The following is a 15,357-nucleotide window of genomic DNA, read 5'->3' as shown; positions in this document are numbered from 1 at the left end:
GGTCAAAGGATGGAGATGTTTTAGGGATCTTGGTACACACAACCTCATGGCTTCCCCCAAGGGATTGTACCTGCTCTCACCCTAAACACCCTGAGGAAAATGACAGTCCCTCTAACAAAAGGGCCACCCCAACCCCCAGCCCAGGGAGTTCCTGGTCTTTTGTACATTGTAGCACTATTTACAATAGCCAAGACATGGAAGCAACCTAGATGTCCACTGACAGATGACTGGATAAAGAAATTGTCATATATATATATATATATGCAATGGAATATTACTCAGCCATAAAAAGGAACGAATGTGACTCAGTTGAACTGAGGTGGATGAACCTAGAGCTTGTTATACAGAGTGAAATAAGTCAGAAAGAGAAAAGCAAGTACCATATATTGACACATATATATGGAATCTAGAACAGTGGTACTGGGTAACCTGTTTGCAGGTCAGTAACAGAGATGCAGGCATAGAAGATGGACTTGTAGACACAGCAAGGGAAGGAGAGGATGGGACGAATTGAGAGAGTAACACTGACGTATATACCCTACAGCGTGTGAAACAGACAGCTGGGGAAGCTGCTGGATAACACAGGGAGCCCAGCATGGCACTGTGACAACCTAGAGGGGTGGGATTGGTGGAGCAGGGGAAGGGAGGCTCAAGGGGGAGAGGTTATACATATATATCTCCATGGACAGAGGAGCCTGGCGGGCTACAGTCCATAGGGTCAAAAAGAGACACTACTGAGCGACTATCACACGGCTGATTGGTGGTGGTGTGTGGTGGAAACCAGCACAACATTGTAAAGCAGTGATCCTCTCCTCCAATTAAAAAAGAAAAAAAAAGGAAGAAAGAAACTGATGTTTTTCTCAAATGGTTAGGCAGGTTTCTCTTTGCTGGGTTTCAAAGACTGTCTCAGCATCAGCTCCTTAGCAAAGCCTGCTGCCCAGAGCCCGGTTGAATTGCTTATTAGCTCCAGGAACCTGGAAAGGGCTCAGCTTGGCCATCTTCCTTCTGGGCTGCCGAGCAGAGGGTGAGACACCCCTAGGGTTGTCGGCAGATTAGTGTCTGGTGTCAAGGATAGCACACTGCTGTTCCCTCTCAGTAGCTGTCATGTTATTCAGTGAGTGAGCGAGTGAAAGTCGCTCAGTCGTGTCCGACTCTTTGCGTCCCAATGGACTATATCTAGTTCCCTTCTCCAGGGGATCTTCTCAACCCAGGGAACACACCCAGGTCTCCCGCATTGCAGGCGGATTCTTTACCAGCTGAGCCACAGGGAAAGCCCCATGTTGTCATATTTTAGCATACAGGTCAATCAGGGAGACCCCCCCCCCCCCCGCCTGCCTGGCACTGTTCCGCACACACAAGACGTGTCAGCTCCTCTTGTGCTCAGAATAGCCCTGTGCCTTTGACCGTTACACCCATTTCACCGACAAGGACAGTACAACACAGAGAAGTCAAGCAACCTGCTCGCGGCCACGCTGTTAGGGGCTCAGGACTCGATCAGGAGCCATGTGGTGCCAGAGCCCAGGCTGCTTAACCTTCCCTCTTCCTGCCTCCCAGAGGAGCCTGCTGTTTCTTTAGGGACTGCCTCCTAGTATCTTCTTATCCTCTGTTCAGGCAGAGCTTTGTCAAGCCTCTCCTCCTCCCGTCACCTTTGAGCTGGTTTTTCCTCTTGTTTGCTAAGGGTTGATAGTAGAAAAGCCTTGAAAGTGGAACAGAGCTGACTTTGTCTCCCCTTCCTACGTGTACGGCCTTGGACAAGTTCAGCTTCTACGAGCTTCTGTTCCCTCATTTGGGGGACATTACCTACCCCCAGAATTTTTATCACAGTTTAAAAAAATCATTTAAAAAGTTACTCATTTGGCTGCGCTGATTCTTAGTTGCAGCATATGGGATCTAGTTTCCCAACTAGGGATTGAACTCGGGCACCCTGCATTGCGAGCACAGAGTCTTAGTCACTGGACCACCAGGGAGGTCCCCGTTCACCACAATTAATGATGATCGAAAGTAACCTAAACGCCCTGACGGTGCACAGTGTGAAACAAAGGGCCCGTTTCCCTCATCACCTCTCCCCCTTCTCTGTTCCATTGAATTCCTCTCAGTTTTGATCCACAGTCTTAAATTCTGTCCAGTTCACATTCCTTTTCTTTTTAAGAAACCATGCATTCTCACCTTTGGGCGGTGCTGGGTGCTCACTGCTGCGCGTGGGCTCTCCCTGGCGGTGGCGAGTGGGGCGACTCTCTAGCTGGAGTGCGGCTTCTCGCAGTGACTTCGGTTGCTGAGCACAGGCTGTTGGGCGCAAGGGCTTCAGTACTGGGGCGTGTGGGCTTAGTTGCCCCAGGATGTGTGTCCCCTGAATTGGCAGGCAGATCCTAACCACAGGCCCACCAGGGAAGTCACCTCCAGTTCACATACGATCCTGTCACAAAAGGAAACTCACTCCCAGGGTCTGGTAACATCACGACTGACTGAGCATCTGCCAGTGCCGGCTGTCTGCTGTCGGCGAGAATTACCATCCTACCAGGCGATTTAGCGTCCTGCACCCAGTCCTGTTCTCATGGGGCCCTTCTGAGTCAGAGGAGAAGGCCATACTCAGCTGCCTTAAACTGCCCGCACACGAGAGGGGAAAGGATGGAGCCATCTTGGGGGACAGAAATTGGCCTCTGTGTTTGCATACCAGGTGTGTCTGTGTATGTGACCATCGTCCTGGTCACGGTGACTTTTTTGCCATTGCGTGTTTGATGTCTCACCTCTCAGCTCCTGATTAGGCCTCTCTAGCTTCAAAATTACATGCTTTTTCACACCCACAATGATCTCAGTGGAATTAACAGCCTTTTTTTCCCGTGAAGGTAATTGAGATCTTTCATGGTGGCATATTTTTATTACTGTAACTCCGTCTCTAACCATCCTTCCACTAAATCTCTTACTGTTTTCCAGTAACTGCTTCTTCCCCTCATTCTGAACAGGAGATGTTCAGGGACCATTGAGAGGCAGAGTTTCCCGTGATTATGCAAACCATGGTAACCATGATGTGTTTTCTCTCTCTCCCTCCCCTCTCTCCTGATGGCAGGTGCCCGGAGATTTGAGTCAAACATCCGAAGACCAGAGTTTGTCAGATTTTGAAATGTAAGTCCACAGCGCCTGCTCATGAAGGCCCTTTTAGAAATAGGACTCTTGTTGCTTGGCTCACCTCCCAGGAGACCACAGCCAAAAAAAAAAAAGACTGTTTGAATCTGCACGGCTGATTTGGTTATTGTAGAGTTGGGGAGTTGTCCACCTGCAGCTTGCGTCCGGCCTTTCGATGTGTTTTTAGTCTCCCTCCATGGGTGTTGAAAAACAATTTAATCTTTTTGGCTGACATTTAAGAGTTGGAAGATGCCACATGAAAATTTAAATTTCTCCATTTTCTTTAAAAGAAGAAATCCCGGCAAGGCCACCATCAGCTGGAGCTGAGCGGCAACTGCTTCTGCTGTACGGGGCATGTGCCCCTCCACTCGCCTCAGTCCCCACTCCGGCCCACTTCACTGGTTCCATCGTCTGCGTGTCTGCTGTTCCAGTTTTGAGTTTGCAGCCCCAGGGTTTTTGGAGACACAAGAGTTCAGTACCTTGGTCTGATTTTTGATTGGATTTAATTCTTTCTGGTGCCTCTGTCGATAACCTCTAGGCTATTTGGTTGATCTTCAGAGTGACTTTTTCTGATTGAGTTGCCTTGGTTTTTGGACTGAATAGTCCCGTGGGGTTGTGGAAGAGAGTGGAGTGAGTCCCGAGTCAGGGTCAAGGAGAACCTCCCTCTTCTCATTCAGATGTGCTGAGTGGAGGAAGCTTTAGCCTCCCCAGGAGATGGTGTCATCTGTCCCTCTGCTTCTGGAGAGAGAATGGGGGGCATTGGAAGAGCACTTTGTTAGAGCCAGGCTGAGCCAAGTTGAAACCTTAGCTGTGTGACCTCGGGTGAGCTGCTTAACCTCTCTGGGCCTGAGTTTTCTCATTTATAAGGTGCAGATCACAGCTGGCCTTGTGAGGTGGAGGCAGAGATTAGAGGCAGGGGGGAATCAAGAGGCCCTGAGTGCTGGTGAGTGGGGTCGTGGAAGTTATAGTAAAAGATGAAAATCAAAGACAGGTTTGTCTCCGCTGGTCCTTTGGGGGATGAGTGGAGGGGGTATAGCATGAAAGAGGGTCATGAAATGGCAGCCTGGTGGAGGGCAAGGGGGGACCAGCTGGGGAGAAAGGTGAAAGCCAAATAGGGGATCCCAGAGACGGGCCACTCATGAGGTGGAAGGGACTCATTATTGAAGCAGGAATTCATCACTGCCTGCTGTGGGAGGTGCCCTGCTAGGTCCTGGTGGAGGGGCTAAATCAGCACAGACCAGCCACATCCTCCCCCCGCCCCCCCTCCCCCCCCCCCCCCCCCCCCCCCGCCCAGGGTGCTTGTCTCCACTAAAGCCAGAGGGAAGTGCCATTCCCTCCCTTGAGATGGAGCTGCAGATCCCACCTGTCCTTGCAGGGAAGGCCATGGCCGACCTTGGCTCCACCCCCAGCCTCCCCCCGCCCCGCCCTCTCTTCATACCAGCTGCCCTGGTGGACTGGATTCCTCCAACTTATCTGGTCTTCCACACACAGGATCATGATTGTATTCACTTAACCCACACCTATAAATGTAGGAGAGAGATGGTCACGTAAACAGTCAATTCTAATACAGTGTGATACAGACTCTGAAAGAGGAACACACCTAACCAGCCTGCGTGATCTCCTGTGAGGCTGTCCAGACCTCACCCATCCTGGGAGGTTCATGAAAACGGGAGTATTAGTTACACTTCTGTACCCTTCCCCCGGCTGACAGAAATGAAGGGGGAACAGTGATCACTAGCACAGTTTTGGGGGTCTTTCCAGGAGAGGTGTTGTAGATACCCAAGTCAATTCAGTGGATCAGAATTGCAGGTTGTACTCAGATCCCCAGGGAGGTGATCAATAGACCTTATTTTGCCCCATGAAGGGGGTCAGCGCCTTGGCTCAGAGCTTAGAAGAAATGCTGTTTCAGGAGAGAATCATTTCTTTGTGAAAACGAAATGCTCTTTACCCTGGAGGTTGTGAGGCTGTTGAGTCATGGAATCTTCCATCATCAGCGTGTCAAACCGTGTTCCAAGCACAAGAGGCTGGCGAATTTTTATGAGCTGCTCTTTAGAGAGAGGGAGAGCTTGAGGAAAAGTGTTTATCCCTGAAATGGCTCTGAATGGAAGCAAGGACTGGGACCTCCCTGCCCTTTCAGAAATGCACAATACTGTTAGGAGAGCTGGTAGGAGTGATCTGGAAGTTTCAGTGACAGCTTATCAGCTCTGCATGTTGATACAGCTGTGGAAGAGTGGTGATGGTGGGCGTGTGCACCCACGACTCAAGAGTGTGGTTAAAGTCATCCAGTAAGGCACAACTGTCATGCTACTGAAAGAACCCTTAAAGTTCTCTCAAGTAGCCTGCGAGGATCAGCTGAGATCATCTGGGTGAAAGCATGGGTCCGACCACAGTACATGTGCAGTAAATGATTCTGCATTTGAATTTAAATCTTGCTTTATTCAACCCTGACTTCAGACTATACCACAAAGCTACAGTCATCAAGACAGTGTGGTACTGGCACAAAGGCAGAAAAATAGATCAACAGAACAGAATAGAAAGCCCAGGGACAAACCCCACACACCTGTGGATACCTTATCTTTGACAGAGGAGGCAAGAATATCCAGTGGAGAAAAGACAGCCTCTTCAGTAAGGAGTGCTGGGAAAACTTGGGCGGGTGCATGTGAAAGAATGAAATTAGAACACTCCCTAACATCATAAACAAAAATAAACTCAAAATGGGTTAAAGGCCTAAATATAAGGCCAGACACAATTCTTAGTGGTAGGCTTCCCTGGTGGCTCAGTGGTAAAGAATTCAGGAGACATGGGTTCAGTTTCCTGGTCTGGACAGATGCCACATCCCGAGGAACACCTAAGCCCAGGCACCCCAGTTACTGAGCAACCGAGCCCGTGCCCTGGAGCCCAAGAGCCGCAGCCACTGAAGCCTGAGCACCCTGGAGCCATGCCTGCAGCTGAAGAAGCTGCTCCCGTGAGGAGCTTGCGCACGGCAACCAGGGAAGAGCGCCTGCTGCGAGCGAAGCCCAGGCAACAGTGAAGACCTGACAGCCGTAAATAAGTAAAATTAAGCAAACAAAACTCTTAGGGGAAAATATAGGCAGAACACTCTTATAAATTGCAGCAGGATCCTCTTTGACCCACCTCTTCGAGTAATGGAAATAAAAATAAAACTTCCTCTATTCAAGTCACACAGTGTTTTTGGAAAAGCTGTAAGAGTGGTTATTGGTGCCTGACTTTCTGAAATTCCCTTCCCCAACCCCAAACAGCCATTGCTTGCATGGCCATGAGTGTTGTTTTCATGGAGTCTGATCCTAAAATGAGGTGATGATGCTGGTTTAGTCACTAAGTCGTGTCCAACTCTTGCGACCCCATGGACTGTAGCCCATAAGGCTCCTCTGTTCATGGAATTTTCCAGACAAGAATACTGGAATGGGTTACTGTTTCCTCCCCCAGGAGATCTTCCTGACCCAGGGATTGAACCTGGGTCTCCTGCATTAGCAGGCAGATTCTTTACAGCCAGCCACCAGAGAAGCACCGCCCCCCTTAAAATGGGGGTCAGGGTTTACAGTGGGCACTGTGAGGACACTGCACGAATCCTCCACACACTCTAGAAACCCTGTGAGCATTAGCGCTCTTGACCCTCCCTAGCCTGGTGGAGTCTTCCCGTGATCAGCCCCCTCTTCAGATGAGCAAAATGAGGTTCAGATAAATTACCGGCCGCCGTCACTCAGGTAGTAGGAACTGAAGGGCAGCTGTCTCTTAGTCCAGAACATGAATTGCATCTATAAATTTTACACACACGCACACACCAGCATTTTAAACTAAGTCCCTTAAAAATAATCTTGGGCGACCAAGTAATGAAACTGTAAACTGCTCCTTTAGTCTCCTATCAGGTGTAATACGTGTTGACATACATTGTGTGCCTCTTAGAGGAGAAAATTAATAGCATCCTCCCTTTTTTGGTAAATTGAAATGACCAGTTTCAATCTTTCTTCTGTTTAGATCAAACCGAGCTCTGATCAACGTCTGGATCCCATCAGTGTTTCTCCGGGGCAAAGCTGCCAACGCCTTCCATGTGTATCAGGTAATAACCTGGTTTTCAGTTAGATGCCACTGCCAGGGCAGAGCCCACACTTGCTTGTTATTCTCTGGAGGTTTTACATCTTGGTGGTGGAGTGTGGAGTGCCATACGGAGAAGCCACGGCCTCCCAACACCAGCATCTACCTGCCCAACCTCCCCGAGGCAGCGGTCCTTCCATGAGACAGAAGGAGGCTGGGGGTGCTTCCTCGTGCTGGCTGGGCTTCCTGGTGTGGCTGTGACCACTCAGCTCAGGCTGCTTGAGCAGAAAAGCAGGGCTTTGATGGCTTGTCCGGGCATGGGTCTGGCCTCAGGCTTGGCTGGACCGGTGGTCAGGAACCTGCCACTATTTTCTCCTCTTTCCTTTGCCAGGGCATCCTTTTTAGGCTAGTTCTCTCTGTAGGTGGACCAGGTGCTCCCAGAAGCATCACACTCTTAGCCAGTCTGGGCGTCTCTCAAGGGTCTGTCTTGGATCCCAGGCACATCCCTGAACCCTGGGGTAGAATGATGGACTTCTGTGATGGGCCAGGTTCCAATCATGTGACCCCCCACCTCCACTGGCAAGGGGGTTGGAGTTAACCTCATCTGACCTTGTTACTGAGGGAGGGGCAAGGCAACACTGCAGATGAAAACCAGGCCACTTGGTGAAAAGAAGGGACAACAGACAGTTGTCAAGTGATGTTCAATGTGCCTCCTGGGGTAGAGCCGGCCAGCCTACACCCAGTTGGGGATTGAGTGTCTGGGACAAGGGGAACCTTTGCTTTAGAGCTGATTTTGCCCCAACAATTGGGACCCTGGTCTTCCATCTTTTCTCTGATTTTCTGATGTCTTTTCCAGCCCCGCCTGCTTTCCCTCTTTTTTCTTTCTTCTTTCTCTTCTTAACTGAACTCCAGCCATTGGTGTTTTGTGCTGGGGCTGTTTGGCTTTCAGCTTTAACTGCTTCTGGCTCCACTGTCATCTTGTATCACAACAGCTTTCATTAGGTTTTGTTCCTATTCCCACGAGCTCTGCGAAAAACCTTGGTTTTGTTTTGTTTTGTTTTTGTCATTTTTCTTAGTGGGGAATTGACCATTGAAGAAGTTTTCTCCGCTATTAAGGCATTTCTCCGGGAGACTGGGGTAGGGCTGAAAGGATGTTGAACTTGAGAACAGGGGCCCTGGTTTCACTTTTATGGCTTAGGTAAATATCAGTTTCCTTATCTGTAAAGTGGAAATCATAATAACGCCTACTTTGGAAAGCTTCTGTCAGGACGAGGAATGCATGGTACCTAGCAGGCACTTGAGATTCGTTTCTCATCTTCTGAGCTGGCCGCTGCCTTTGGTCATGGGTGATGGGACTGGCAGTGGGCATGGGTTGGGTTATGTAGGGATGGGCCTGAGCATGCTACACGCCTCTCACCTGAAATCTTCTGGACAGATGAGCTAGAGTTTGGCGAGGAAGTTTGCGCTAGAATGTCATATTAGTTTGCTGTTTGGCCGGGCGACAATAGCATTTTACTAAATGTTAGGGAATCTATGTGTTTGTGATGCTCTCAGCTCTGGCTTGAAAAGAGAATTGGAGATGATAGATTTCTGAATGTCCTCTTCTCCTTTTTATCCCAAACCAAGAAGACATGCTCTTACGTGAATGTCCTGTAACTTCTGCCTTGCAATCGTCAGAAAGTGGGGATGTTGCCTGGAGGAGGAAGAGAGGGAAGCAGACTGCTTTCAGTTCAGTTCAGTCACTCAGTCGTGTCCGACTCTTTGCGACCCCATGATCGCAGCACGCCAGGCCTCCCTGTCCATCACCAGCTGCCGGAGTTCACTAAAACTAATGTCCATCGAGTCAGTGATGCCATCCAGTCATCTCATCCTCTGTCGCCCCCTTCTCCTCTTGCCCCCAATCCCTCCCAGCATCAGGGTCTTTTCCAGTGAGTCAGCGCTTCGCATGAGGTGGCGCAAGTATTGGAGTTTAAGCTTTAGCATCAGTCCTTCCAAAGAACACCCAGGACTGATCCCCTTTAGAATGGACTGGTTGGATCTCCTTGCAGTCCAAGGGACTCTCAAGAGTCTTCTCCAACACCACAGTTCAAAGCATCAATTCTTCAGTGCTCAGCTTTCTTAACAGTCCAACTCTCATATCCATACATGACCACTGGAAAAACCATAGCCTTGACTAGATGGACCTTTGTTGGCAAAGTAATGTCTTTGACATTATTATTTGACAGCTTTATTTTAGAGCAAAATTAAAATGTGCGCTCCCTGGAGAGGTTTCCTTGACCTTTTGTTTCTGACTCCTCCCCCACCTCACCCTGGCAAGTCACAGGGCCGTTTTCAGTGACCAGAAGTCTGTTACGGAATGAGATCGACACAGCACATATGCCGTTGCCCGGGAGATTGTTCCCACAGTGGTCATGGCGGCATTCGAGCTGCACTCGCCCCGTGCTTGACCGGAGTTTCCAGAGCTTTCCTAGGTGTGATCCAGCCCGTTGTGCAGAGGACAAGGCCCAGATCACATGGAGCCGTGGGCCTGGCAGGCCCCGCGTCACCCAGGAACCTCATCCCATGCTGCGGGCTCTCTGAAAATCCTCTCTGGTCTTGGAGTAGTATGGAGCAGCATTTCTGGAATGCAACTGTCTCTCTCCTTTCAGCAAACAGTGCTTCTGGTCAGTGCCTCAAGAACAGACTCTGAGCATGTGTCTGGAAGCTTTCGTGAAAGGCTTTGTTACAGTGTGCTTTGTTTTGACTTTGTTGATTTTTAAACGATAAATGATAATTGGGGAGAGGGTGACTCATTTAAAATACTGGTACCGTTGGACTTTATTTTTACTAGCTTAAAAATACATTTTATATAATTCCACAGAAGATTAGAGATAATTTCTAGAGAAACTCAGCAAAGAGTGATAAAATAGAAATAAAATATCAGAATCGGAGTAAATGTAAACTGAGTGCTTTCATTAAGGGAACACTGGAAATCACACATATTGGTATACATATATATATCTATGTTTATAATGAGAGCCTACATGGTTCCTCTCATCAGTTTGAAAGTTTCCCTTTGTGCTTCCTGGCAGCCAGTGTGAAAATGGAAATGCAGCTATTTTGGGCAAGTCTGTCGCTAATTGGAAGAAGGTATGTCAGTTCCTCAAAGAGAGGTCTGAAAGAAATGTCCCTATGGGACTTTAGACTAAACAGTGATAGACGACATGGCAGACGAAGCCCTGTTACATCCCTGTGACAGATCACCCTCAGGTTCACTTACGATCTCCCTCCAAGGAAGCTAAGTGCATAACCATGAAAAGGAACTTAAGTCCATTCGGAGAGCCCAGACGAAAGGAACAGCATGTGTAGCTTTTCCAGCAGATCTGCGCTGTCCCATCCAACAGCTGCTAGCCTCATGTGGCCATTCAAATTTGACTTAATTGAAATTTAACTCGAGTCCCTCAGACGCCATCAGCGCTTCAGGTGCTTCATAGCCACATGTGGCTGGTGGCTGCCACATTGGACGACATAGATACAGAACATTTCCACCATCACAGGAAGTTTCAGATGGGGACCATTTAGATCAGTCTCTCCCGGAGTGGCAGGAAGCTAAATGGTCTTCTGTGTGGTCTTCTCTGTGCTTAGTGAAGTTTTGGAGTGACAGAGAATGGACATCCCGTGATGACCACTGGTCTTTCAGCTCCTCTATCACTGGCAGTGACGTAGAAGAGGAAGTCTCCCTGTGGCCTCAGGGCCTTGAACACACTCTGGTTTTGCCTCTTAGCAGAGACCGAGGAAGACCCGGGATCAACACCTTCAACAGGCAGCAGACTCTATCTCAGTGAGCTACATTGTTTTCTTTCGTTGTAGGTACTATAAAAATAACACAACTTTGCTCCGCCTTCTACTTATGGCTGGCATGCTTGCTAAGTCGCTTCAGTCATGTCTGACTTTAGTCTCCTTGACTCTTTGTGACCCTATGGACTGTAGCCAGGCTCCTCTGTCCATGGGATTTCCCAGGCAAGAACACTGGAGTGGGTTGCCAAGCCTTCCTCCAGAGGATCTTCCCGACCCAGGGATCGAATCTGCATCTCTTATCTCCTGCTTTGGCAGGTGGGTTCTTTACCACTAGTGCTGCCTGCCCATGATTCTATTTTTCCATTTAGCATGGTGATGTGCAGTTTCCTTTTAAAGTAAACTTGAGAAAGAAAATGGTTCAGTTTAAAGAAAAATACTACATGCATGATAGTGAAAACAGCAAGAAGTTTAGGACGGTGACACGTGAATGAATAACATTTGGGAAATGTCATCTCTCACTGGCCTATGTGTGTTACATAAAGCAGCTCATTCAGTCCTCACAACAACTCTGGGGTAGCAAGCGCTATTCTCCCCATTTTATAGATGGGAAAACAAGACACAGAGAAGCAGCTCATTCAGAAACATGATTTCCAGATATTCCCTAGTGGTCCAGTGGTTAAGACTCTGTGCTTCTGCTGCAGGGGGCACAAGTTCAATCCCTGGTTGGGGAAGTTCCACATGCCACATGGTGCAGCCAATAATAATTATAAAAAATAATTTAAAAAAAACCTTGATGTGCAGACCTCAAAGCATTTCTAGACAAGGTACCAGTTTGCACAGATTCTATAAATGTGGGCGGAGTCCAGCTTTAGCAATCCAGGGAGCAGATTGGCCAGTTGCCTTGGAAGGACCCAGCCTGATCAGGAACTTGCCTGTGTGGATAGCCACCTGCATCCCTGAGACCGCGGACTATGGACCTCCTGCGGCCAAGCCAGGGATGCCCTTTGCCTCTACTCTGAGCTTCCCGCAGGACACACATCAGAGCCCTGCAAAGCCCAGAGCAGCCTGCGGTGGGTTTGCTTTGGAAAACTGTTAAAGCGGGTGCCTATTGGCCGTGACTGCTCTTGTTTGAGCAGCAGCAGGGTCCCCAAGCCTGCCCACATGCTTCGGAACTGGGGTACTTCTGACCACAGAGGAGGAGCTAAACTGGTTCACCAGCTGCTCATAGTTCCCCAGCTCTCACCGCTTGTTTGTGGAAGGGGTCTGGGTGTGTATTTTGCACACAGGATTCTGGCCAGAAGCACTGTAGTCCCTTGATAGGACTGAATGCAAGTTATTTGAAAGGGTTTGTGTCTCTGAACACTGCGGTTTCCATGCTCTGTTCCTGTGTCCTGAGGTGGGTGCTGAGGTGTGCTCTGGCATAAGAGTAAGAAGTGGCAGCCTTTGGCCAGGTTTCAGGACAAAAGTAAAATTTTGCTTAAGTTTTTCTTCCACGAAGACTTCTTACTTCTGGCCCCTGTTACAATGCTTCTTGGCTGCCTGCAGACACATGCCAGGGACAAAATGATTAAACAGCAACAAATAGAATGGAAAAACAAAATGAAAACCTGTTTACTAACTAGTCTTGCTTAGTTTCTGTGTGTGTGTGTTAACACACAGTTATGCTGGTGGGGTTTGACTTTCTGTCCCTTCCACGTGACATGGTTACATTTGTCATTTATCAGTTAGTTCCTAGTTTATACCTTTGCAAGTGTTTGCTCTTATTCCCCAAATACCCCAACTTCCGAACAAGTTTGAGGTCTTCTGTCTTAATATCCTACCGTAGTATTTATAAAGGCACATTAGACCTTAAAACAATCCACTTATTTTTTTTTTCTTAAGCCAACATTACAGCCACCAAATTGGCATGAATCCACTTATTCTCTGAATCCTTAGATCTTTCCCTTTGAAAAGCACCAGTAGCATAAATACAGCTGAAATCAGTCCTCTCTATGGCGTTCATTTCAGCCTTTGAATTTCACCACCAGAAGCACTGGCTACAGTACCGTATTCCACTTGCCCAGATTTCCTTTGTAAAGACAGTTGCTTGGTTTCACCAAAGCTTCTTTGTTCTAGAATAAGCCCCCTTTCCTGGGGACCACAGCGGGGCTCTCTTGACTTGGAGAAGAGATGGTGTTCCAGGAAGACTCATTCCGTTTTGGGGTTCCCCCATCCCCTGAAGGATATCATGCAGCATAGGCAGGAGTTTTCAGGGTTTATCCTGGCAGAGCATATTTATATATGCCGTACAGGGAAGATCCGTGGTTTTTTGCATTAATAAAAGATCACAGGGTCTGGGGGCTGCATAGGAGAATGGCGATGCTTTTGTGCCTCAGTCTTTGGGTACTTCAGCCCTTTTCATCTCTGTGCTAAGAAGGTTTACCCCTCAGGCCTTCAAGTTTGCTTTTAGCCACGGTTCCATCTTTATACTTTCTGAGTCAGTAGCTGTGCAGAGAGGGAGGAATTCATTAAGCAGAGAAAGATGAGATGTTGGAGCCCAGCACAGAAATGGGCATGGCAGCCACAGTAACATGGGCTGATCAGAAGCCTCTGCCCTCATGGGTTACGTTCCAGGGGTGGGGGGCATAGGACAAAGGGGTTCACGTCAGGGCCCTCCCCGCACACTGCTGGGAACTGGGCAGTGGGTCGTTCGATTTCTGAGTTTCCTTCCAGCCAGGTTGGTGTCTGTGCCGCGTGATAAGCGAAGCTGCGGGAGCCGTGGCCTCTGTTTTTGCTCTCTCCTTCCCGGAGAACTTTCCACACCACAGAGGCAGGCACCTCTGGGGATTACAACACGTTCACCTCCTGCTGTTCTTGGGATGCACAAGGCTTCTGGGAAAGCCTGATACAGGTGGAAAACAAAAAGCCAAACCAAAAAGGTCTGTTTTCCTCCCCTTGGACTCTCGAGTCACTATTATTCTCTGTTACTGCTTTTATCTTCTCGAACAGGTGGAACTTTATGATTTTTCCTTTTGTAGCATAATTCCTTTATCCCAAAGCTGTGTATGGAGGGTCCGCTAGATGCCAGGCACGTGTTAATTGCTGCAGAGCAAGGCTTAACATTGCATTTACCCCCCACCCTCGCAATCTAGAGGGGATAGACGCTGCCAGCTAAATATAACAATCTCGCGATAGAAGGGCTGCAGAGAGAGGTGCCGGTTGGAGGGACGGGCATCCATCCACTCACTTTACAAAGTGACCACAGAGGATGACAGGTAAATCAGTTAGCATAGTGCCTGGCACACAGCTGCCCTCAGTGATCTAAGAACTGCTTGACTTGTGATCAGCAATTAGACCTGAAGGTAAACATAGAAGGGTTCCCCCCTGTTGAATGTCTCTGGGCTCATCTGTGTGTTTGGAAAAGCCTTTATTTAGCATCTATTTGATCAAGGACTCCATCTCAGCCTCCTTAGAGGCTACAAGGAGCTAGATTCCTTTTTTTTTCCAAGTGAGGCAGGGTGGAAATAATTACATAAAAAAGGAAGAGAGGTATGGAAGTCCTTCCCTTTACCTGCAGTGCCCTGAACACTGCTGAAGGGGCCCTCTTCAGCATGTTTGCCTTAGCCCATCTTCACCCTCACCATTAGAGAAACAACAGAAGAAACAAACACTTGGCTAAGGCGTGAATCTGTTTTGCTGCAGTAATTCCCTTTTTCTGGTTCCCCAGTCCCAGCCAACTGCTCCTTTTCTGTTCTCTGGTCTGAAGGGAGAATTCTGGTGAAAACAGAAATCCGGACACAGCCACTTTCCTGTCTCGCTGTTGCTTTTCAGAAGTCTGAAGTTTGTCGTTTCATGAGAGACTCCTTTGCATCACTTCTGTTGGTCTTCTGAGAAGAGAGGGTGGGGTCCTAGCCTGGGCAAAAAGTCTCCCCAGCCTTGAGCTGCTCCGGAGCAGAAACCAGGACCCCGCAGGCAGACAGCCCATTCTTAGTTCTTGCTCATTCTTAGTTCTTGACTCAGAGAAGAAAGCAGTTCAGCTTTCTTCTGCTCTGGGAAGAGAAGTTCTGCAAACCACAGATCAGCTAATGTTTTCCATCTTCAATCACTGGATGGCTTCTTGGTATTCCCCATTCTCTCCATTTGGCTGCAGACTTTCTTCTCTGAGCTTTGGAGAAGGGCAAAATGAAAGAATCAGGTTAAAGTGTGGGGGCGGGGGGTCACTTTTTCTACTGGAAGTCCAAGTTGCATGCAAATGTGACAGCCCCAAGCTGCCTGCCAGTGGCATGTTGTTGGAAATTGGAGGATCCCTGCTGTTGGGAAAATGGTGTTTTCTGGCACAATTCCCTAGTCACTCCTCGTAATACTCACCTGCAGGTTTTTAATGACCAATTATTGTTCTGTTGCAGAGTTAATATGGTACAGAGCTAA

General features: G+C 48.5%; 1 protein-coding gene across 4 annotated transcripts in view; it reads left to right on the top strand.

Moving 5' to 3' along the window:
* The window catches only part of SNX29 (sorting nexin 29), a 589,615-nt gene that overhangs the window by 397,042 nt on the left and 177,216 nt on the right, over positions 1 to 15,357 (top strand). For 3 of the 4 annotated variants that reach the window (XM_052661385.1, XM_052661396.1, XM_052661389.1), the window contains 2 exons: positions 3,065 to 3,120; positions 7,117 to 7,198. In XM_052661385.1, the coding sequence (XP_052517345.1) occupies positions 3,065 to 3,120; positions 7,117 to 7,198 (138 nt within the window). Of the gene's footprint in view, positions 1 to 3,064; positions 3,121 to 3,410; positions 3,523 to 7,116; positions 7,199 to 15,357 lie in introns of those variants that run through there. The other variant, XM_052661404.1, reaches the window with a different exon arrangement.

The sequence above is a fragment of the Budorcas taxicolor genome, chromosome 2 (assembly GCF_023091745.1).
Source record: "Budorcas taxicolor isolate Tak-1 chromosome 2, Takin1.1, whole genome shotgun sequence".
NCBI classification, from domain to species: domain Eukaryota; kingdom Metazoa; phylum Chordata; class Mammalia; order Artiodactyla; family Bovidae; genus Budorcas; species Budorcas taxicolor.
This window is presented reverse-complemented; position numbering and strand designations above follow the sequence as displayed.